General features: G+C 41.1%; 1 protein-coding gene across 2 annotated transcripts in view; it reads left to right on the top strand.

Moving 5' to 3' along the window:
• LOC126259461 (B-cell receptor CD22-like) overlaps positions 1–25,936 on the top strand; it is a 158,845-nt gene that overhangs the window by 101,921 nt on the left and 30,988 nt on the right. For both annotated transcript variants that reach the window (XM_049956288.1, XM_049956287.1), the window contains exon 7: positions 11,952–12,278. In XM_049956288.1, the coding sequence (XP_049812245.1) occupies positions 11,952–12,278 (327 nt within the window). The remainder of the gene's footprint in view (positions 1–11,951; positions 12,279–25,936) is intronic.

The raw sequence follows: 25,936 nt of genomic DNA, 5'->3' as shown, positions 1-25,936 counted from the left end.
TCTCTGCAGGTATCTCAGCAGTAATTTACTTGTATTGCAAAAAAGGATCTTAGGACTGAAAATGAAAATATTCGTGTCTATTAATGTTATATTATCTTAACAGCAAAGCTGCTAGCACGGCACTTTGCTAAGTCATGTTGGAGGTGGTAAGCCGTTTCACTTCTCCGACCAAACTATTGTATGGAGGCTTACAGTTAAACATAGACCCCGAATCACGAAGCAGTTCGGTAGTTCCCACAGTCGCCATGACTTCCAGAAATAAAAGAAGTTGTGACTGACAGTTTAAAGTCCTGAAATGGAATGGGGATCGATCCACATACTTTCGGATTGACAGACGAAATACCCTCAGACTTCAAGAAGAATATATTAATCTAAAACCCCAAAGAAAGCAGCTGTTGTCAAATGTGAAAATTACCGAACAATCAGTTTAATAATCCACAGCTGAAAATACTAACGTGAATTGTTTACAGACGAATGGAAAAACTAGTAGAAGCCGACCTCGGGGAAGATCAGTTTGGATTCCGTAGAAATACTGGAACACGTGAGGCACTACTGACCCTACGCCTTATCTTAGGAGCTAGATTATGGAAAGGCAAACCAACGTTTCTAGCATTTGTAGACTTAGAGAAAGCTTTTGACAATGTTGATTGGAATATTCTCTTTCAAATTCTGAAGGTGGCAAGGGAAAAATACAGGGAGCGAAAGGCTATTTACAATTTGTACAGAAACCAGATGGCAGTATAAGATTCGAGGGGCGTGAAAGGGAAGCAGTGATTCGAAAGGGAGTTAGACAGGGTTGTAGCCTATCCCTGACGTTATTCAATCTGAATATTGATCAAGCAGTAAAGGAAACAAAAGAAAAATTCAGAGTATGTATTAAAATGGAGAAGAAATAAAAACTTTGAGGTTTGCCGATGACATTGTAATTCTGTCAGAGACAGCAACGGACTTGGAAGATCAGTTGAACGGAATGGATAGTGTCTTGAAGGGAGGATATAAGACGAACATCAAAAAAAGCAAAACGAGAATAATGGAACGTAGTCGAATTAAGTCGGCTGATGATGAGGGAATTAGATTAGGAAATGAGACACTTAAAGCAGTAAAGGAGTATTGCTATTTGGGGAGCAAAATAACTGATGATGGTCGAAGTACAGAGGATATAAAATGTAGACTGGCAATGGGAAGGAAAGCGTTCCTGAAGAAGAGAAATTTGTTAACATCGAGTATAGACTTAAGTGTCAGGAAGTCATTTCTAAAAGTATTTGTATGGTGTGTAGCTATGTATGGAAGTGAAACATGGAGGATAAATAGTTAGGACAAGAAGAGAACAGAAGCTTTCGAAATGTTGCGCTACAGAAGAATGCTGAAGATTAGATGGGTAGATCACATAACTAATGAGGAGGTACTGAATAGAATTGGGGAGAAGGGGAGTTTGTGGCACAACTTGACAAGAAGAAGGGATCGGTTGGTAGGACCTGTTCTGAGGCTTCAAGGGATCACCAATTTAGTATTGGAGGGCAGCGTGGAGGGTAAGAATCGTAGAGGGCAACGAAGAGATGAATACACTTAGTACATTCAAAAGGATGTAGGTTGCAGTAGGTACTAGAAGATCAAGAAGCTTGCACAGGATAGAGCAGCATGGAGAGCTGCATGAAACCACTCTCAGGACTGAAGACCACAACAACAACAACTTTCGGATTAGTAGTCTTGCACTTTACCACTCAGCAACTGCGTATCTTACTGCCTTTATTTTATAAGTTATTTTCTGCTGTCACCAGTGATTTGTTAAATGCTTATTAACGACTGTACGCTAGGATGCTATATTTTTTTTGCGAAAGGTCTCACTTAAGTAGGTGCAGTAACCTAATACAGCATTGGCAGATGAATCGCTGTTCGGCACGGTCAGTATCCGTCGCCGTCCACCGATGTTAACCGCTCGCTGTGCTGCTCCTCTCATGAAATAGCACTTCCGAGCTGGGAAGGAGTTCTGGCTGTTCTTTGGGGAGTGGGCAGCGGTGCGCTGGCTATGGGGACAGAGGGTGTTTCTGGCCTGAACAGCAGCAGTTTGGCGGTGGACGGTGCTCTTGCTCTGACAAAGAAACCAGCCACGATGTCGTAGACGAATGGACCGTGGCTTGGGTCTCCTTGTGAAAGGTCGTGCGAAGTCCATAGCAGTGGTTCCTTGCCCGACCAGCGCGTTCGGCCCTTCAAACCTTCGCTACTTGAGAAGGCATCCGTGAAAACCGAATCATTGCAGGGTAAGGAAACATTGCGGAAACATTCATAAGCGCATTCGGAAGAGAAATAACGTTTTGTTGATTGCTTGTTGTTATACGTTCCAGGTTGCAAATGTTACTCAGTGTGACGACCCTCTGCATCCACGACAGCCGAAAACCGCATTTCACTATTGTTCACAGCACTTATAGAATGGTGAACCATGGAAAATTCATCTGTCGTAACACTGATCATGCTCCACTTGATAATCGCCGAGTGCATCCAGCATTCTCAGACATGGAAACGGTAACGTCTTCTACAACTTGTAGCCCAGATGGTCTATGGTTTCTCTGTGGAGCAATCCCCACATAGTCAGTTCGTTCTTCCGAATCCCTTTCTTCATCCCCGGAATGGAAAGAGGATTACTCTATGTTCCATTAATCCGTCGGATTCCTTCTATAGCAGCACCAGTGGAGCTGTTTTGGTAAAACAGCTTTACAGTAAAGCCATGTTCACCTTCTTCCGATCCTTGTTGTCTGTCGGCATTTGTAATGCACACTGATATTTCTGTTTCGACCGTACGTTGCCGTACAAGTACCGGCGCCTAACGGCAGTCGTGACACTAACACCAATAACAACGCAAAACCTGCAGTACACCGTCCGAAAAGCAGTCCTGTGCAGTTGGCTACCCATACGCTAAATGTTTTCCATCTACTGTGGCTCAAGTAGTGATATGAGTCACGAGGTTTTCGCCTGGTTTCTGTAGTGTATTCCTTAGGTTATTTGGAACAAAAAATGTCAGTAAAGTAATGGGGTCAGACCCACAATTAAGGAGCTACAGTCATTGGGAAACTCTGGAAAATGGCAGGAAAAAAGTTTTATTGTAGGATTACACTAACAAAAATGAACGTAATAATTAATTTAAACAATTTTGTAGCAGTCTCTTGCAGTCAGTGTGGATTTAAAGCAAGTATTGAAAATTTCCTCCCTGCATTTGAAGGCAAAGATTCGCACAGGAGTGAACCGTGTGAGCAGCATTTCGTAATATCACATGCTCGTTCCTTACTGTCGTTGCGCATCGAAAATGCGTTTATCAATTCTTCTCGTGTTCCCACCTTAACTTCGTACACAATGTCTTTCATCCACCCCCAGTAGCAGTAATCCAGGGGTGTTAAATTTGGGAATCTGGCAGGCCAGTTGATAGGGCCCCCGCGACCTTTCCATCAATGTGGGAATTGCCGATTAAGATAAGCTGTTACCACATGGTGGAAGTGTGCAGCTGCCCCGTCTTGTTGGACGTACATGTGGTGTCTTGATTTCAGAGGAACATCTTTAACAAGCTGCGGTAGGTCTTCTCGTAAAAGTTACCTTACATCTGACCATTTAAATTTCCCGGCAGAATAAACGGTCCGAGTAACTGGCCATTCACAACACCATACCAGACTTTAACACTGAATCTGCGTTGAAATTGAGATAGTACCGTGGCATGGGGATGTTCGTCTTCCCAGACATGCATGTTATGCATGTTGTTGATGCCATCTCTTGTAAAGGTTGCCTCATCACAGTACGTTATGAAGCGATAGAGATGCCGATTTACATTTAACCAGTTACAAAAGTGCAAACGGTTGGTACAATCATGTGGCTCTAAATGATGAACTTTCTGCACATTGAAAGGATACAGTCCATTCTCATGAAGAATCCTACGTACCTCAGATTGTGAAACGTTCAATCGGGTAGCTAGGCGTCTTGTACTTGAACGAGGACTGCACTCTACTGAATTAAGAATGTTTTCCTCTTCTTGAACGTCACGATGTCTTTTGGAGTGTATACGAATACTGGGAAGAGTCGCCGGCCGCGGTGGTCTCGCGGTTCTAGGCGCGCAGTCCGGAACCGTGCGACTGCTACGGTCGCAGGTTCGAATCCTGCCTCGGGCATGGATGTGTGTGATGTCCTTAGGTTAGTTCGGTTTAAGTAGTTCTAAGTTCTAGGGGACTTATGACCACAGCAGTTGAGTCCCATAGTGCTCAGAGCCATTTGAACCATTTGAACTGGGAAGAGTACCAGTTTCTAGTAATGTTCGATATGTTCCACTAAATGTTTTGGCACTAGAAATCCTACGATCAGGATACCGACAGCGATATTCGGCAGCAGTAGCTTTCGCGTTACTATCACAGAAGCTCAAAATGTACACCACCTCTCCAAACTCCTGCGACGAAAACTTTTACGGCATCGCATAGTGTACTGAACACAGGAGACAATAACAGTAAACAGTGACTGCAGTATCAACAACGTGGTTGTTATGCAAACGTACCACTAGCTGCTATTGTCTACCTAAGACTGATTGGTTCAAATGGCTCTGAGCACTTTGGTACTCAACTGCTGAGGTCATTAGTCCCCTAGAACTTAGAACTAGTTAAACCTAACTAACCTAAGGACATCACAAACATACATGCCCGAGGCAGGATTCGAACCTGCGACCGTAGCGGTCTTGCGGTTCCAGACTGCAGCGCCTTTAACCGCACGGCCACTTCGGCCGGCCTAAGACTGATTGTGTGTCCTGTGAACACAAGTGTAGCGCTCCATACACCGTGGCATGCTCGGAGCTTCTTAATTAAGGATCTGATCACATTACTGTATTTACATTTTTTGTTCCAAATAACCTAAGCAGTAACCTGCAGCAACCGGAGGAAAACCTGGTGACTCACCCTCTATATATACTGCCAGGAAAAATTGCAACACTCTCAAGGACAAAGCCATTTTATTGTGTCGCAGGTAGTCAACCAGTGTAGCAGTGTATGATTAAACAGTCAAACCTAATGAAACACATGTATCACAATAGAGAGAGCCTATGCAGACGCATCCATAGAGTGTGTACCCCTCTCTTCAGATATACAATCGTGTGTTCCCACTAGCAAACGATTATGAAGCTACCAAATGTCATCCAGCGACAGATTGTCCTAAGCGTCAGCTACCTTCTGTTACGAATTGGCACTTGTTCTTGTAGGCTCTGCAGAACGTGTAAGTACCCTGTTCAGCATACGAGCTTAGTTGGCGACAGATTTCGTTATTTTTCTGGCCAACGTAATCTTGGGCACCACGAAAAGTATGTTATGTCGCTTCAGCCGTATATGAACAAGCATAAAGACATCAACGCCCTGTAGATGGAATGGTAGTATCATGGGGACAACAATCTAAGAAATTTACCGGTCACTGGTTACTTCACCATGCTGAAATACTATGTCACATCGAGTTCTCAGTAATGACAGCCCCCCTCCCTCAACAGTTTGATGGCTGGTGAGAGACATGTGAGGCAGGCCACTCAGCATGTCTTCGCCGTACACGTGTGCGACCACCACTCGGATGCAGATACAACCTACTATAATCACTGAAGACTATGGAACGTCATTACCGTCTCCAGCCGGCCCTTTCACGGCATCAGAGTAGCGTGTTTGGCGGTGTCATGATGTCAGTGCTAGCGTGGCCACAAGCACACGTAGTCCTAGTCCTGCTGCCAGAAGACGGTTCCAAAAGCTCCCAAAGTAAACGTAACAGAAATGTGATTTGAACTGAGTGATACACTGCCGGTTTAAATACATAAGTCACACAATACAAACACTAATGAAACTTCCTGGCAGATTAAACCTGTGTGCCGGACCGAGACTCGAACTCGGGACCTTTGCCTTTCGCGGGCAAGTGCTCTACTACCTAAGCTACCCAAGCACGTCTCACGCCCCCTCCTCACACCTTTACTTCTGCCAGTACCTCTTCTCCTACCTTCCAAACTTTACAGAAGCTCTCCTGCGAACCCTGCAGAACTAGCACTCCTGAAAGAAAGGATATTGCGGAGACATGGCTTAGCCACAGCCTGGGGGATGTTTCCAGAATGAGATTGTCACTCTGCAGTGGAGTGTGCGCTGATATGAAACTTCCTGGCAGATTAAAACTGTGTGCCGGAACGAGATTCGAACTCGGGACATTTGCCTTTCGCGGGCAAGTGCTCTACTAACTGAGGAGAGCTTCTGTAAAGTTTGGAAGGTAGGAGACGAGGTACTGGCAGACGTAGAGCTGTGAGGACGCGGCGTGAGTCGTGCTTGGGTATCTCAGTTAATAGAACAGTTGCCAGCGAAAGGCAAAGGTCCCGAGTTCGAGTCTCGGTCCGGCACAGAGTTTTAATCTGCCAGGAAGTTTCATATCAGCGCACACACCGCTGCAGAGTGAAAATCTCATTCTAGAAACACTAATGTTCTATTTAAAGAAACTGAATCTGGATAATTACTCAATAAACTATATCTTCAGCCGTGCAGAAAATGTAACATTTCTTATGTGGACCTAGCTCAATAAATATTCCCGTCGCCTATTATTTTGTAAGTTACCAAAGCATACATTTTATCTGACACACCCTATGTATCAAGGTGCTCACCGGCCCACATTGCGACACCGATAAAAAGACGAAATTGATCAACAGGACTACATAATCGTCGGTGGTCATGGTTTTTTTCTAAAATGGATGCAGCAATCAATGTCTACCTTTGTGCCACTGAACACAGACCTTGAATGCGTTGAAATTTTCCAGTAGGATATATAGGGCGGTTAGAAACAGTCTGATAAACTTGTAAGACTGTTGCAGGGCAGGTTGTGCTGACAAATATATCTTCATAAAAATTAGGTTTTTTGCGCCTTTTCTGCGTTATTTAGCATTGACGTTACCCAGTCACATGGTTGCGCGCGCAAATTCAAGCGGCCTGCTAGAGACAGTGTCGCCAACGTGTGCTTAATTTGGTTTCATAAACTCGAACCAGAGGCCGATACAAAAATTCTTCATGGGACGGTAGTAATGATCGAGCCAAAGCCCCAGGTAGAGCAGTCTCGTCCTCTGTCATCTACACACTGAGGACAACTGACACTAATTGTACTCGTATTTGGTGGGCCGCCTTAGTTTGCGTGTGCACAGGCCTGATCGTGTAGCTTCATTGTTAATTAACTTCGAAACAGCGCAATGTATCGAATTTCTTTCCTGACAGTTATTTCTCAGCAGAACGTAACCTACAACACCCTTACAAGCTTTTCAGACTGTTTCTGTCCATCCTGAATATATTGTATACTTCCAAGCTCATTTCAGCTACCAGTTTATCTTATCGCCAATCCAAGTAGCGCTAACTTTAAAATTTGGCAGAAATTACTGACAACTATTTACTGCAATTTGGTTCTAGTTTGATTTATTAATTTTTTATGAAGTCCGTTTTAAACTGTTTGTGTTTCCAATTCGTTATCGTTCTGGTTTAGTTGTTTGTCTTGAAAATAAACATACACTCACCATTCTACCTAGTTGGCCTGCTGGGTACTGGTAAATATACTTGGTAACCCTAAAGGTTCAGTTTATGTGGGACAATTTTGGTCACTATAAGTAAGGTACTGGAGGAACATTTTTAATATTTACAATTTGTTCAAACACATTAGCTGAACTACAGACCCCACACGAATACTGGTTAATGCTGTGAAAGTACAAACCTTATTAACGTGATATGTATACAACCCGGAATCTATTATACTGCCACCCAATTTTTACTATTATTCGACAGAATCTAAAAGAAAACAGCTTAAAATGGTGAAATATTAGCAAATCAAGTATGGAAGAACAGAAATAAAATCAAGTTTGCTCAAAGTAGAACCATTTTGAAAAGGTTTGTTTTGAAAGGCTCTACTCACTATGGGACATCTTCTAACGTCATCAGTCCCCTATACTTAGAACTACTTAAACCTAACTAACCTAAGGACAACACACATTCATGCCCGAGGCAGGATTCGAACCTGTGACCGTAGCAGCAGCGCGGTTTCAGACTGAAGCATTTAGAGCCGCTCGGTCACAGCGGAAACTAGAAGTCAGGTTCAATCTCAAGATGAATATTGTCGGCTTTTTTAGCTATTTCCTCAGGTGACTGGTATAATGCTGTGTGTGTGTGTGTGTGTGTGTGTGTGTGTGTGTGAAACAGAGACAGTGAGAAAGAGAGAGAGAGAGAGAGAGAGAGAGAGAGAGAGAGAGAGAGAGAGAGAGATACCTGGAATTGTGAAAATCACTATAAAAACAGGGTTCCACGGAAGTATTAGTATAATCTCTGAAGCATACATGTATCGAATTTACTATGAAAGTACTAAATTCATATAAGACATAAACAATCGTGACGGAATTACAAACTTCCTTTCGTAACACGAGTAACAAAGCAAGGCGTCTGAATATCCCGGATGGAAACTGGTGTAAAGGCACTCAATGCGCTGTTATGTTATTGCAGTGTTAGTACTCCGTTCTTCCTATTTACCTAAAGAATTCTCTTCAGAATCAGCTTTGTTAGGGTTTGTAGTTCTGGCAGTGAAATTGTCGCCTATTCCTCTCGTATCGTTCTCTTCATATGAAATGCGGTCTTCAGTTGCTTTCCATTGGGATAAACAAGACTCGCTAGTATTCCACAAAAATTCACAACGAAGTTCAAATACAGGATTCGTGCAGGCAAAAGAAGTCATCGTTACTTTTAACTCACTTTTTGGTTCTATCTGAACCACACACAGATGCATTATCTTGTTGAAACATTAGACTTTCGTCCCCTACGTCCTCATACTTTCTAAGCAGTTCTATTTCTAGCATCTCAGTATGCATGTTAAAGTTCACGCAAATGTTCAGCCACGGAATGCGTGATGTATCTCTAGCGCACAAGACTGCCATAATCACAATACTTCCACCACCAAAAATTCTCCTAATTCTTTCCTGCTGCTCAGTTCTCAGATCAAGCCAATAACACTGAAATCCATCCTACCCATTGAAATTAAGCTTCGTCTCAGCACTGAAGATCACTTTATTCCATTCTAAAGTCCTCGACATACGCTTTTCAGCAGACTCCAATCCAATTTGTTTATGTTTGGGTGTTAATATGAATTTCTGCAGTCGTTTCTTGAATGCAAATGTTAGTCATGTGACAAGATTTGTCAATACGTCTGTCAGTTACTGACGACTGTAAATCTGCAGCAAGTTGAGAAAGATAACTGTTTCTGGTCACTTTTTCGCCAAAAGGGAAACTTTTTATGCCTCAAATAATTTTTTGCTTTACCCATATTTTCTGCTGTGTCCAAATCTTGCCCCCAGGTTCAACTCCCTGGCGATTTGACGATTAGTACGTCCCATTTCCTTAAATGTGTCGATTTTCGCTTTTCCAACATATGGTAACACTTTCCCGCGTGGCACTGTCACAATTGTGGTTTATGTGCACAACACCCACTGTCGCTAATGGTTTCTGTTTTCCATCTGCAGTAAAGGAATGTACGCACACACTAACACCGCACAGAGCCGAGTTCCCTTACACCGAGTTCCTCCCTCTACCACCTGAATCGTTGATGTTTTGTTATACATTGTACTATAGACATCAAAAACAATACCACTAAACTGCATTTTTCGGTGTACAGGATTTCATTCTGTTGCGTATACGTTTTGCACATCTGTTCCAGCCGACAATTTTAATTTTCCCGCAAATGGCCATGCCTGTATATTGATTTCTACTACTGTACTGTGGTGGAACGAGAAGGACGCCATGAGTTTCATCTCATACATGTTTTTCTTTTGTTTTTTAAATTTATCCTACATGTAATTGCGTAGGATACTGCGGCCAGAGGCACTTGACAAGTAAGTTTTCTAAATATGGTACCGTGCGACACTTCCAAATAATTTTGCCGCGCGGTGTAGCCGCGCGATCTCAAGCGTCTTGTCACGGTCCGCGCGGCTCCCCGCGTCAGAGGTTGAGTCCTCCCTCGGGCATAGGAGTGTGTGTTGCCCTTGGCCTAAGTTAAAGTTATTTTAATTACAGCGTAAGCCTAGGGACCGATGACCTCAGGCATTTGGTCCCATAGAACCTTACCACAAATTTCCAAATTTCCGAAAACATCGTCTGAAGAAATCATTGTTTCGGCCACGACTACAGTGTGCTTCTTATTCCCTCAAGAATTCCCGGGTAACTAAGGCGGAAATGTTAATTTTATCAGAGACAGTTTCTTCCAATAGGGCACTGTACCGTACTCACAAGGGAACCTCCCCATCGCACACCCCTCAGATTTAGTTAACTGAACACAGATCAATCGAGAAAACAGGAAGAAGACGTGTGGAACTATGAAATACATAAGCAAAACAAACAAAATGGGTAGTCCATGCTCAAGATAGGCAACATCAAGGAGAATCTGAGCTTAGGAGCGCCGTGGTCCCGTGGTTAGCGTGAGCAGCTGCTGAGCCAGAGGTCATTGGTCCAAGTCTTTCCTCGACTGAAGAGTTTAGTTTTTTATTTTCAGACAATTATCAAAGTTCAGGCACGCACACATAATCAACTTCGCTCTCCAAAATTCCAGAACATGTTCAGATTTGCTTGGACATATGCAGGATTTGACGGTCTAGACACGGAAAAATTAGAAAACGTTAAAAACATATGTTTTGACAGAACACAGGGAAACTGTTGCATTCATTTGTTGCAGTTTATGTGATAAACTCCTATGTTTTCATCACTTTTTTGGGAGTGATTATCACATCCACAAGAAAACCTAAATCGGGCAAGTGTACAAGTGAGGTGGGTCGACAGCATATTCCTGTCATGTGACGCACATGCCGTCACCAGTGTCGTATAGAGTATATCAGACGTGTTTTCCATGTGGAGGAATCGGTTGACCTATGACCTTGCGATCAAATGTTTTCGATTCCCATTGCAGTGGCACGTCCTTCCGTCTACTAATCGCATGGTTTTGCGGTGCGGTAGCAAAACACAGACACTAAACTTATTTACAGTGAACACAGACGTCAATGAACGAACGGACAGATCTTAACTTTGCGAAAATAGAGAAAGTAAACTTTCTACTCGAGGGAAGACTTGAAATGAGGGCCTCTCGTTATACAGTTGCTCACGCTAACCACGGGACCACGGCGCTCCTGAGCGCACCCTAACCTTGATGTTGCGTATCTTGCGCATGGACTATTCAGTTTGTATATTTTGCTTATTTTTTTCATAGTTCCACACAACTTCATCCTGTTTTCTCGATTGATCTGTGTTCAGTTTTTCAAGGCCTATCCGCTGTGCCAACTTATAAATAAATCTGAGGGGGGTGCGATGGGGAGGTTCCGTTGTCTGCAGTCTTTCATGTTTAGCCACTCAGTATAGTTTCAGGCAAACACTGCTGCCTTTCTCCCAGAGTTCTGCATTTAAGTTCCTAAGAATTTGTGTTACAGTTTGTTATGGAAGATATCGACCTGTTACAATGTATGGCCTTATGCACTGAATTCGTTCAGTGTGCATTGTCACACATATTTCATAAGATCTCGAATCAGAGTATTCTGTAATTGGTCACACCAGCGTCTAGTAACGCCACTTCCTTTACAGATGCAGTACAGTTTCCAGAACTATTCATGTCTTCTATTCACCGTCCACATTCATAATTGTACTTGTTCGTCCCACTGAATATCACTTCTTAGTATTACCCCGAAATACGTACAGGACTGACGAACCCCAGAATTTCGTTCACTCCCAAATTTTTAATTAGACACTCCTGCGCCCTTTTCGTTTCATTTTTGCATTAACTTGCGTTTTTCCTACAACATAAATTTTTCAGTGTTTTGGTGAGCAGCATATACAGGATACACACCAGCCACTGGTGTACATTTGGGATATGCTGTTCACTATGAGTGTTCCAACTAATGAGACATCTCTCTTATCGTACAGACAGACCAGTTTGCCGGTTGCAGCATCCTATGGTCTACGCCGTAGCCCTTGGTGAGGAGGTGGAGTTGGACTGCGCAGCGGACGCCGTCCCACCAGCGACCAGCTACTACTGGATGTTCAGCCGATCGATGATGGATGTGGGGCCCTACATATGGCACCTGAGGGGTCCCAGCGGGGAGATTATATCACATGTAGAGTGGACGAGTGGCGTGTCGTGGCGACCCCACCAACCTACGAAGGACACCGAATACGGCACCTTCTTCTGCACGGCAAAAAACAAAATTGGAGACCAGCTGGACCCGTGTGTCTTTCATGTGCTTCCACCAGGTAAGTGTTACTCTGGAAACCTATACAGTATTTTATAAGTTTCCTCGTCCCCCTCTCTCTGACCTCATTTATTGTATTTACAAATGGAGTCTTGATTGAGAATTGAAGTCAAAAGGAATGGATAAATCGTTTGCACACAGTAGTGCAAGGGATATGAGAGAGACCTATCCAGTTACTGGATCTGTGAGGATAGGAGCTTTAATGACAGCATTTCGCATGGTTTTATTCTACGACCAAGTAGAATGACTAAATTAGCCACAAGCACAACTTTAATGTTCTCTGTTAAAAATGACTGTAAAATGGAAAGCACAACCGCTTATTTTCACAGCACAGCTTAGCATATTATTTCTCTCATCTGCTTTAACGGAAAGTCTTTATCACGCAGTTACTACTCTATTTGTCTCCAAACCCTGTCGACACCCTCCGTCAATCTCGTTGACTCGATGAACGGTAGTTGGCCTGCAATATTCGTACTCCGACCGATATTTCAACTCCTCACTGGTGGCATTTTGTTTTCAAAGAAATAAACGACGAGCTGAAATAAATTGAACGTCTGCAAAACACCCGATTACAAAAGCTGACATCAATTCAGTTTTTGCAGCACACCAAAGATACGATCGCCACCGATAACACACAGATATAACGCTCTCAGTTCTATTATGTTCCTTAAAATATCAATATTCCATGCGGAATCCTTCGTTCTGGTGAAAACATGCGGCAGCAGAACTGTCAAACTGAGCGCTCTTTTTTTCTGGGAACATATGACAATAGAACAGTCAAACCAATAGTCATATTTCTTTCATTGAGACCTCCATACGAAAATATCATCCAGATTTCTGACTTTCCGTTGAATTTTACAAAAATTTTCTTTCATGGAAACCTTGTGTTGACAATTAGGAACACAACAAAAAAAAAGTCTGCCAAATCGGTCGAGCCGTTCTCGAGTGATGACCTTTCATAGAAGCAGCAACTGGTTTTTATTTTGATGGATAACAGTAACAATGGAAAGCACTCTATGAGTGGAATTTTTTTTTATTCATGAATGGAACCGTAGGCGCATTAAGCCGTAGGCGCATTCCACTGTATTTCATAATACGCTGTTACTGTACATTCGATTCAGCTGATATATTGCTAGCATTTAGTTCGAAATTATACAGTTTCATCTTCAGACCAGGTACCAGCTCTGTGCAGAACATAAACAGTGCTTCGACATAAATACCGCCATCAGAGATACGTGTAGCCAAAATATTTACAAAGTACACCGTAATGGTGGTGGTAGGTGTGGTAGGACTTATTATTTACTACCCCCATAACGTCTTAGTTTTAATTTTGCATCAGTCACATAAGCAGCCAAAATATTAACAATATTTTATTGACAAGATGACGCCATTCAGTAGAATTCCAATACAACAGGTAATAGCAAATATTTAAAATGAGGGTGATTGCGTAACGCCAAAGAGCGAAAGCCGTAATAATCAAAAATGTTAAAATCTGATAATGAGTTTACACTGTTAAGGAAAGAATAAGGCCTAAGACGTCTGATAATCATCGATGCGTTAATCGACTCAAACACATACATGCGTCCTCGAAGACTAGCGCGGATCAGTTCCCCATTCCACAGGGCCCATATATCTAACATTCCCTTAATGGAAGTTAACGAACCAAAACACACGCACCCGTCTACGCGAACCAGCATGATTCTCTCCCACCCCGTTCCCCTTTCATCACAGGCTAAATGTATCGAAGATTCCATCAGTGAGGATTAACGAACAAAATGTGTACACACGTTCATGGAAATCGGCACGAAAATTACATATTTCAGAGAGATACTAATACTAACCCATATTATGACTGCGCTGTATGATCTGTACTGTTTATTAATCTTGCTTTTCAACTTGGACCTGAGATTGGCTATGGGGTAAAAATCTCTATTGTGTGAAATGAACGGCAAGTAATTTACAATCAAACGATGGAAATTTCTTTAAAAATGTTCTACGTAACCGTGGAACACTAAGAAGGAAAAATGATTTATTTGCATTCTACTTACTTGCTACTCATATGTAATGAGTTTTCCATTCTTCGTATTACGCCTGACACTGCTATGGTAAGTACATTTTCTTTTTAATTTTCAGTTCAAATAGCGCTAGAGAGTGGCTATAAAGCTCGAATTATTATTGTGTGAAGTAAATGAAAAATAATTTAGTCCAATAGCAGAGAATTATTTCAAAGTGCGAGGTAACAGTTACAAATGGGAGGGAAAGCGAGAAAAAAATTTAGACTTTACAGTGCACGCAGAACCGTGAAGTTTTGCAATCGATAGTGAGATGGGTATTACAGAGGAGACATTTTTTCCACTGGTGGTGGAAATCTGAAGTTACATTTGTGATGACGGTTGTGTATGAGAGCGCACTCGGTTAGAACGTGGTAAATGGATAAAACTGGTTTAGTGAAAAAATGCATGAGGAAGGTCTTCTTCGACGCTTTTCTCTTCTTTCTATCTTCATTATTTGGTCCCCTCACACCATATGGATTGGGGGGAGGGGAGGCTGTCAGCGGTACAGCACTCAGCGCTTCAGCCAAGTGCTTTAAAAACAGAAAATATTAATTCTGTTGGAGTTCACATAAATCAGGAAGACCGTTTATTTTATTTGTGGTTTGAATTAAAATCCAAGGTCGAGACGATAAGAAACGAGAATACATACATTTGAATCACGTCGCAACATTGGTGACGTTGTTCTAAAAAACAGTATCGCACTTTACTGAAAAGTTGAACAATCGGCAATGGGAAAAACGATTTGCGGATAGGAAAGTGTGTTCTGTACGGTTGAAGGCTGTAAGAAAAATGTAGGGGTGCTTTTGGTAGGTAATACGTAGGTGCTCCGGTGGATAGTACGAAGACAGAGACTAGAATACACCCAGCAAGTAACTGAGGACACATACGTTGCAATTGCTGAAGATGGAACGGCTGCCACAGAAGAGGATAAAATATTTGGAACACAGGTCAGTAGTAGTCTGGGAGGTGAGCAGGCCTGTGGTATGATGGGAAGAAGGGATGGGGAGCAATGGAGCGGAAAGAGAGAGCCCTGATGCGGATGGGATAAATGGGGAGGAGGAGGAGATTAGTTTTTAACGTCCCGTCGACAACGAGGTCATTAGAGACGGGGATAAATGGGTAAGAGCTACAGTTAATAAGACGGATAAATGTCGGGACAGATATCATTTCAGGGGGAGGGAGTCGGTTGAAGTAGCGATGTGTTTGTAAATCCTACCGGCATCTGTCAATAGAGGGGAAACAAATAGGCTATATAAATGTAGTTCCTGATACTGTAGAAAATGTGGAATGACGTGTCTGATGGATGATGGGAATTCTTAGGTGGATTAGAAGGATCGGTGTAGGGGAGGGGGTGGGGGTGGATATGGAAAGTAAGTCAGAGTGCTTGATGAGTGCTTGATGGTCTCCGGTTTGGGAGAACTGATAAAACTTAGTTGGAACAGCTGTGCGTTCAGTATTTGTTTAGAACGGGATGGATCGGATCAAGGTTTTGTAGGTGTGGAGGATAGTGCTGATGTGCAATATCCGATTTAGTCTTGTTTGCGCATTTGTTGGTTAGCTAGAAAATGAGATTTCCATGTTATATGCCGGTCAAGGGTAAGTCCAAGATACTTTAGTGTATTAGTTAGATGGATAGGATAGTTGTAAATGGTGCGATAGAAGTCATGGAGGCGGAAGCTGCACGTGGTCCGTCCTATATTTATTAGGTATTGGTGGCCATTCGTTCCACCACACTGTGACGTTCTACATGTTTAAAAATTTTATGATATGCGTACGAAGGTCACTCAGAAAGGAATATCTCATATATTTTTCCCTTTTTTATGTGCAAGGAATTTCAAGTTCAACTACATTGGTTGAAAACAACAACAGTGACGATTAATAATGACTTTTTAGCGTAATCTCCGACCATTTCCTGCTTCTCAAGACTTTGACGCACAGACGTTTGCACGAACTCCTTACCTTCGAAGTGAATCCCACGACCATCTTCTTTTAGTGGCCAGCACAGGAGCTAGTCTCATGATCCCAGGTTAGCGCTGTATGGAGTATTAGGCTTTACCTCCCATCCAGTTTTGTAATGTCTTCAATGGTGTGACGATTGATGTGTGATCCTGCGCTGCCATTTAAAAGAAGTTCATCCATCAATGTTTTTGTTGGGCGAGCCAGCTGAAGACATGTGTTAAGCTGTTTGAGTGTTCTGACTTATTGAACAGAATCTATAATGCGCCCCTGCTCCAAAAAAGCAACCATAATCACATACTCTGCACTCCAGAATACCGTATCCATAACATTCCCTGCCAATCGTTTAGTTCCGAACTTTTTCTTCTTCGGTGAATTTCTGTGATGTCATTCCACTGACTGCCTCTTGATGCTGGTTCAAACCAGTGTTTCGTCTCCAATCACAGTTTGTTTTCCAGAAACTCCTCTCCCTTCAAACGGGACGGCTACAAGGGATGGGAGGCAACTGTTTACCTTTTCATTTTATTCTCGTCTGTTAACATTCTTGGTACTCAATGTGCAAAAGCTTTTGAATATCCCAGTTGCTCAATAACTGTCATAACACTGCCTTTACTGATGGAGGTAATGCGACACAAAATACCTACAGTCACGCAGTGGTCACCAGGAGTGATGTCACCGACTCGTCGAATGTTGAATGCATTCAACGACGTGCCCCTCCGCTTTTCGTCAGCCAGTGGAGTTCGCCCTTCAGCTTCGTTACAGTGACGAACTCGTCGTGTAACATTACTGATATACATTGTTGCTTCACGTTACACATTTTTCAGTCTTTCGTCTGCATTCAAAAATTCTGTCACAGAACGCTGTCTAAGACGAAAATCGACGTCGGCTACTGTGCGAGCGATTGCAGTGCTGGCATCCATTGACGCAGAAAGTTGCTCCTCTTGTGGATTGAAGGCTAAACTTTGCCAAATTCAGATTTTTCACATTACAAATTTTGTTTAACGATGGGAAAAATAGGAGGCATTATTTTTTTACTCACATATTATTTCAAGAGCTTGAATGTGGCATTTCAGTTTCTTCTTTACATGCTATCACTTTCTGTGTAGATACAATTGCACGCACATGATTTTTATGACATTTTAGACTGCTCCGATCTTGTTCTTACACTATGAAAGTCGCAATCTACATAATTTTAGTAAATATTACAATTTTGATTATGATTATGAATGATATTTCCAGACATTACTATTCACAAAAATCTACATCGTTTTGGGGCCCTTCAAATTTAATTCCTGGCTACTGTATTAGTACTGGATGTTTTTAATATTACACTTCATAAATTACGAGGGCTATTCCGAAAGTAAGGTCCGATCGGTCACGAAATGGAAACGACTATGAAAATCCGATAAAGCTTTGCACAGATGTGTTGGGTAGTGTCTCTAGTATAACCCCAGTTAGCATCACGTCTCTCTTCTCATTTCTGAGCTCGCAGTGAGTGCGTAAAGATGTCTAGAAAATAGTGTCTGCCGCCACGTACGGGGGCCTGGTGAGAAATTTCCCCTGAAGCTATGCAGCTAACATTACATAACTGTCGTGCTGTTTCGTCTTCAAGACAATTCTCAGCCGCATTCTGCAGGGGCAATGAAGATGCTCCTGCACCGTTTTCAAATGGAAATGTGAGATTACCCACAATACAGCCCGTAATTGTCTCCCTCTGAGTTTCAGCTCAGGTCACATGAACCGCTGGTTATGAAGACAACATTTCGGCACAAGACAACGAGCCGTAGGCCAGCGTAGAGAATTGGCGGAGAGCACTGGCGGCTGCCTTCTATAGCGAGGGTATGGGAAAGTTGGTACAACGCTACGATACACGTCTAAGTCGGGTCGGCGACTATGGAGATAAGTAGCTGCAAGGTGTATCTAACTGTTGCAAATAAAACATTTCTGATTTTTACCCTGGTTTCCATTTCGCGACCTATCGGACCTTACTTTCGGAATAGCCCTCGTAAATTCTGAATGTATGTCCTGTTTGACACGTTATCTTTACTTTCTAATGACACTGCATTATAATTACCAAAAAAATAAAACTTCTATGGTGGTTTGGTTAAGATGTTCACAGCAAATATATCGAGAACCGTTTGAGATGTCCTATTTCAGTTTTTACTCATATAACTTGTGAAAGTCCTCATCAAACAATGTACAGTCTCTTTCCATAGCTACATTATTTAAAGAGACGTTGGTATTAATATTGCTTTCTTAGAAACACCTATAGTAAAGTCTGCTGCTACTTCTAAAGAATGTGATTTCATTTGTTTAGACTAGAAGTCCTTTAGGGGGGCTGCGACCAACAAATTACTCTTATCTAGGTCACCAAAACATTTATGTTTCACACTGTATGACGTGTATCGGTATCCCCATCATCAGATCTCTGGCACTAAAATAAAATATGTGACAAGGTGGAGAACAATTGTCTTTACAATGACGCAATCATCTGAGTTACATACCTTGATCCATAACAGTATCTAGTCAGTTGTAAGTATTCCTCCTTCATATAAATGCACCAACTGGCTCATGCCGTAGAGCATGTTATGAAGTAAAGATACTTTGTCACAAGATGGCGTTGTAGGCATCATCACCACAAAAAGGTATCTCTGACATGTGATGCTTATCTATAATAATATGGAAGCCGCCATTACGTATGGTGCAGTATTTACATAATGCATTACGTTTTATAGGAAGTTTATAGACAGATACATACGAATCTAGACAATTTGTATAGATACTAATGACATGAGGTATTTGAAAATACGGTGCTGTAACAAGCTTTCAAGTCATACTTGGATATCAAATATTATCAAAACAGGGTGTCAACAGGAGCCTTCATTACGAAAACCTATAACGGACATCATACATGTCATCATGAGTGAATGTATAACTGCTGGGATGCCGCTCACAGATTATAAAAGATTGTGCCGCAAATATATCACATATCCCTCATATATATATAACACTTATCTTTTATTTTATAGACTTTCCATACCAAAGTCAACCATGACATGGGTTCTTCTAAATCACGAAACAATCTAAACTATGATACTTAAAAATTCAGATGAACGGACCTCCTATTAGAAATTAATTATGTAGCTGTTTACACACTATATGGTACTTTTTACAGATTATTCGATATTGAATTAGTGTAAAATTTAATGTTGGCACCAGAGTGGTGGCTGTGTCTGTTGCACTTCAACTTAACGAAAGGAATATAAACGAAGCACATTTGAATAACATGTGCTGTAAAATAATATAAAACCATGATAATTAATAGCCATAGAAAACGCAATTAAATTACAACTCTGTGCCTCTTCCTCTACAGAACAAAATACTCCCGCAGCGATCCCATGAAAATTTGTGTTCAATAACAACAATGCTACAGTGAGAGATTAAAAATCGTGATGTGTATGTTACATATGACAATATTATGACGAACACACAAAACATTGGTTCATCATGCGTGAAGTACTAAGTGCAAGGCACGTGAAACGACACGCCCCCGAGGCATCAATCATTCTTACCAATGTCACGGTGCGTATTATGTATCATGTACATTCGAAAGTCCAACTAAAAATGGCAATTAATAGACAAACTATCCTACAGAAAACAAAACAAAAATTACTAGTTCTCACAATGACATCGACAAGATGCACTTCACTTCCATTGAACTGCACAAGACCAGAGGAGCATGACACAGCATAATGCACACCACTAGGTGTTCGAGCATTTGAAATGATAAGGCAAGGACAGTCACAGAATTTGGATAGAAAAAAATAAGTACAAAGAAGGTAACTGCGAAGATAACAGAAGAAATAATTAAGTTGATCGATGAAAGGAGGACATACAAAAATGTTCAGGGAAATTCAGGCATAGAGAAATACAAGTCATGAGGAATGAAATAAATACGAAGGTAGGGAAGAGGAGGCGAAATGGCTGTATAAAAAATGTGAAGAAATCGGAAAAGAAATGATTGTCGGAAGGACTGACTCAGCATATAGGAAAGTCCAAACAATATTCTGTGAAATTAAAAACAAGAATGGTAACATTAATAGTTCAACTGGAATCCCACTGTTAAATGCAGAGGATAAGCGGATAGGTGGAAGGAGTACATTCAAAGCCTGTGTGAGGGAGAAGATTTGTCTAACGTGATGGAAGAAGTAACTGTAGTCGATTTGGAAGAGATAGGGGATCCAGTATTAGAACCAGAATTTAAATGAGCTTTGGAGGAATTAAGATGAAATAAGGAGGAAGGGATAGATAACATTCCTCCCGGATTTCTAAACTCATTGGGGCAAGTGGGAACAAAACGACTATTGACGTTGGTGCGTAGTATGTATGAGTCTGGCGACATACCATCTGACTTTCGTAAAAATATAATCGCACAGTTCCGAAAACTGCGAGAGCTGAAAAGTGCGAGAATTATCTCATAATCATCTTAACAGCTCACGCATCCAACTTGCTGACAAGGATAATAAACAGAAGAATGGAAAATAAAATTGAGGAAGTGTTAGGTGACGACATTTGGCTTTAGGAAACGTAAAGACACCAGAGAGGCAATTCTGACGTCGCGGTTGATAATGGAAGCAATACTGAAGAAAACTCGGGACCCGTTCGTAGCATTTGTAGACGTAGAAACAGCTTCGACAATAAAAGTGGTACAAGATGTTCGAAATTCTGCGAAAAATAGGGGTAAGCTATAGGGAGAGTCGTGTAATATACAAAGTGTACAAGAGCCAAGACGAAATAGTAAGAGTGGACGACCAAGAACGAATGCTCGGATTAAAAAGAGTTAAAGAGAGGAATATAATCTTTCACCCATAAAGTTCAATCTGTACATGAAAGAAGCAATGCTGGAAATAAAAGAAAGGTTCAGGAGTGGAATTAAAATTCATGGTGAAAGGATATCAATTGTACGATTCACTGATGATATTGCTGTTATGAGTGAAAGTGAAGACGAATTACATGATCTGCTGAACAGAATGAGCAGTCGAATGAGTGCACGATATGGACTGAGAGTAAATCGAAGAAAGACGAAGGTAATGAGAAGTAGCAGAAATGAGAACAGCGAGAAACGTACCGTTAGGATTGTTGGTCACGAAGTGGATGATGTTAAGGAATTCTGCTACCTAGGCACCAAAATAACCCATGACAGGCGGAGCAAGGAGGACATCAAAAGGAGAGCAGCAGCACTGGCAAAAAGGGCATACCGGGCCAAGAGAAGTCTACTAGTATCGTAGGCCTTAATTTGAGGAAAAAGTTTCTGAGAATGTACGTTTGGGGCACAGCATATTATGTTAGTGAAACATGAACTGTGGGAAAAACGGAACAGGAGAGAATTGAAGCATTTGAGATATGGTGCTACAGACGAATGTTGAAAATCGGGTGGACTGATAAGGTGGGGAATGAGGAACACCTACGCAGATTAAGAGAGGTAAGGAATATGTGGAAAACACTGACAGGGAGACGGAGCAGGATCATAGTATATCTGTTAAGACATGAGGGAATGCCTTCCATGGTACCAGAGGGAGCTGTTGGGGGCGAAAACTGTAGAGGAAGACAGAGATTGGAATACATTCAGCAAGTAACTGAGTACGTTGGTTGCAAGTGCTACTCTGAGATGAAGTAGTTGGCAGAGGAAAGGAATTAGTAACGGGCCGCAACTAACCAGTCAGAAGACTAATGACTCAAAACAAAACAAAAATATTGTCAATACTTGTGTGAATCCCACAGGGCAGTGAAGCTCATTTGTAACCATGGCTTTTCCAGTACCATTTGGCGCACTAACAACCTCCTGCATCCGTAAATATTCAGGCACCGAATAAAATATTTTAATGGTACTCGCATGAAGATTTTGATTGAGCAAATTCAAAACAGTACTATAAATAAAAGAATTACGGTTCACAGGGATCGCTAAATGTGTAAGATCGTGTTCACCATTTACCTTATCTCGAATTAATTTAAAAGCAATTGCAAAGTCATTTCCTGATCTACCAAACGATGATTCTGTCCACAAAGCACAATATAAAGTCGTAGTGCTCCCATAATGCTATGTTAAATTTAATAAATTTGGTCCTAGCAGTACCAACGTATTTTCCATAATGTGTACTACCAATGGGCAGGACGTACTTTATGCCCAACACAAAAGACGTAAGAAGAAAAAATTCGTTAGGTTTGTTTAATTTTATTAACACCATTGATGGGTTGATGTGTAAATATATTTTACAACCTGGAAATACCAGTCTTAGCTATATCAACGTATCTTCTGTAACCGAGACGCGGTCCTTTATGATCGCCACAAGAAAATTTAAAATGCAGATTTCAATAATTGTCCTTGACTTTAATTCGCAACGACATTTTAAAGATATTTTGATGTTTAAGAATGGTGTAAATTTGGTAATACGAATACGACATTTTTTTGTGAAAAGTCACCTGTACAGCTAAGATAAAATTTTTTGGTTATGTTTTATCAATAATTTAAAGCGATTACGGAGTCTGGTGTAGTAAATCATATTTTCAAAATCTGGAGTACCTGACTACATAACTATATTTTCATGAGGTGAGCACGAAACACTTCCCCCATACCCACCCCCTTGGTAATATGAGAATTAATTTTTATTTGTAATAAAATTTAATAATATCTGTTCTTGGACATGAGGTTACATTTCACAAGTCAAAACAAATCACAGCAACCGAGTTTCGTTTCCTGTGTTCATCTCTGAGTACCTTCTCTGACTCTCCTCTTTCTTTCATTTTAATTAACACATTTACAGCAATTCTTTTTTCAAATTTTCAGTGATTGTGCAACACAACAACACAGAAATTAATTTGATAACTTTGAGTTGAGAAACAGAACTGCCTTCAAAAGCTGAATTTATTATATTGATTGCTGATCTCCCAATGATTCAGCTATGTAATCCATATTTGCACCCACTGTTATTTACAATGAACACTACACAAACTGTGCACGATAATGATTCATCAATAATAGAAACATTGTCGATTTGCCAAAACTATGGCCCCAAAATCTCTCAATAGCGAGTGTTCCAACTGAGCACTTGGAACTGTGTCACTCATAACTAAAATTCATATGTAGAAACACACAGTTTCATCTGTCACATAAAACCTTTTCGACCCAACGAATCAAACAAAATGGTATGAACTGGAACTTTGGAGATTTTGTAGCCTGGCTATTTCTCCACAGGTTGCCGCACGAATATTTTATACTTTTAGCAGACGTCAAATAAAACCTTGTCCAATGGTGGCGCATGAAAAATTTTACAAATGTGTTACAATGTGGTGGCCTATAATATTTTGAATTTCAAGGGTAGCAATCACAAATAAACTGAATATATTAATTTTAGTTACATAAACTGAGTTGTTTAAATACATTTAAATTTTATAATTAGGTTTTTAAATCTGCAAGGAATAAAATAAATTTAAAAAGAATGTTGGTAGCAGCAGGGTTCGAACCAGAGTCAATGAATAGCCAGTTGTACATTTAACCACTCACCCATGGGGCTATTTCTGCGATAGAACCTCCAAAACACCTAATCACCTTGTACCTTACGCTTGCGCAGTACGTTACACTCAATTTCAAAGAAAAATATTGACCTGGTGCTGTGAGCAACGAAACAATCGTAGTGCCAGAAGGGATGACGTCACTTCAGAGAGTATGCAATAGAAAAGAGAGAGAGCTGCGTCCCTTCTCTCAGTTGAAACGTTTTATATGAGAGTATTAATCGCAACACACATAAAGTAATACACAGCTTGAAACATGAGCTACTTTGGTCTTTTATGATGGTACAGATGAGGTGGAATTACGTCTTATGTGCGTTCTAACACAGAAGTGGTAATGAACGGTCAGCGTACATCTTACTGTATCATCTTACTGTATCTAAAAATTTTTGCTGTTCATTTGGTGCTGGTATTCTACGTTTCACTACTATAGCCTCCGCATGAATATATCAATGGCCTTGAACACTTCAGAATCCAATTACTAACTTTATAGTGGTTATAATATTTAGAACTTAGGGATTATCTATTATGAACATGAACCCTTACTCAGTCATATGTGAAAGTTTGTGATTTTGTGCCCAAAACAGGTACAATGTCACTTCGGATAAAGAGGAAACAGAGTGTTGCACAGCCGTGATACTAGTATAAAAGGGGCACCGAGGAGATGTAGTTTCCATTCTGTCTGTGCAGTATATATGTGCAGAGCACTGGCTAATTTCAAAAAATAAATTTATTCCACAGACAGAGACAAAAGAAGTTATATTTCTTTATGAAGTACACAGTAGGAACTCGAAGAGAAAAGCCCGGATATACGCCAAAAGATATCTCGACAGACAGTGTTCAGTTTGAATGACAATTCAACGGATGTGCAGAACATTGTAGCGCTTACTTTCAATTATATTCGAAGTATGTCTCCCGTTTGTACATGCTCCTATGTTGTGGGAATGCTAACATAACACATGTTTCTGAAAACCCCATGAAGCATTTTTACACTTCACAAAATGTAATGTTCATATTGCTGTTCCGTGTCTAGTTGCTGTTAAAGTTTCCTTGTTTACGTATGATTTAGGCGCCCAATTTGAATTTTGTTTACTTTTAATCTCCCACTGAGGCATGTGTGTGTTTCCTTTATCAAGTAGATAGAAATACAGGCATACACAATAATGATTCATCAGTTAACCACGGCGACAGTTCTTTTCTCGATTCTGCCGTAGCCTTTTAAGGATGGGGCACACCAAAAATCGAATGGATTTTTACAGCATGGAACTGGGCTGTATAGATTATTGAATAATAATAAACTCGCATCATGGGTTTGATACCAAAACAGCAACTTATGTAATATGAGTAAATTAGTAACTGCAACAAAAAGGAGATCACAAAAGAATGTGGTCATGAAGATTTCCTTACAATTCCCTTTATATAAAGTGTTCCAAATGCTCAACGTCTACTGCAATGTACGTTTTCAGCCGCTGGTCCATGGATTTATGGATAGATCTACTATATCGCAGCACACCCTGCAACAGTACTATTTTGAACATGTTTTGGCCCGACGGGCATTTTTCATACACTTCACTTATGACTTAATACCGAGAAAAATCCAGTATAGTGGAATCAGGGTAGAGAGCAGGGCAACCGTTTATGTAACGCAACAAAAGCACGTTTGTTTTTGTGTATAATTTTTAGATTAATTAATACCTGAACTATATCTCCATTCCACAAAACTGATTGCTCATAGCCGTTAATGACGCCACAATAGTAGACCGAAAATACCAACCGCGCGAAAAGGCGCAGTGGTTAGACACTGGACTCGCATGCGGGAGGACGACGGTTCAATCCCGCGTCCGGCCATTCTGATTTAGGTTTTCCGTGATTTCCCTAAATCAGTCCAGGCAAATGCCGGGATGGTTCCTCTGAAAGGGCACGGCCGACTTCCTTCCCCATCCTTCCCTAATCCGATGAGACCGATGACCACGCAGTCTGGTCTCCTTCCCCAAACCAACCAACCAACAACGAAAATACCATACTTGTCACAGACGTTTATGTCCGTCTGAACTTTATTCTCAATTTTCTAGGATTTGTAAAC

The sequence above is a fragment of the Schistocerca nitens genome, chromosome 5 (assembly GCF_023898315.1).
Source record: "Schistocerca nitens isolate TAMUIC-IGC-003100 chromosome 5, iqSchNite1.1, whole genome shotgun sequence".
In the NCBI taxonomy this organism is placed as follows: domain Eukaryota; kingdom Metazoa; phylum Arthropoda; class Insecta; order Orthoptera; family Acrididae; genus Schistocerca; species Schistocerca nitens.
This window is presented reverse-complemented; position numbering and strand designations above follow the sequence as displayed.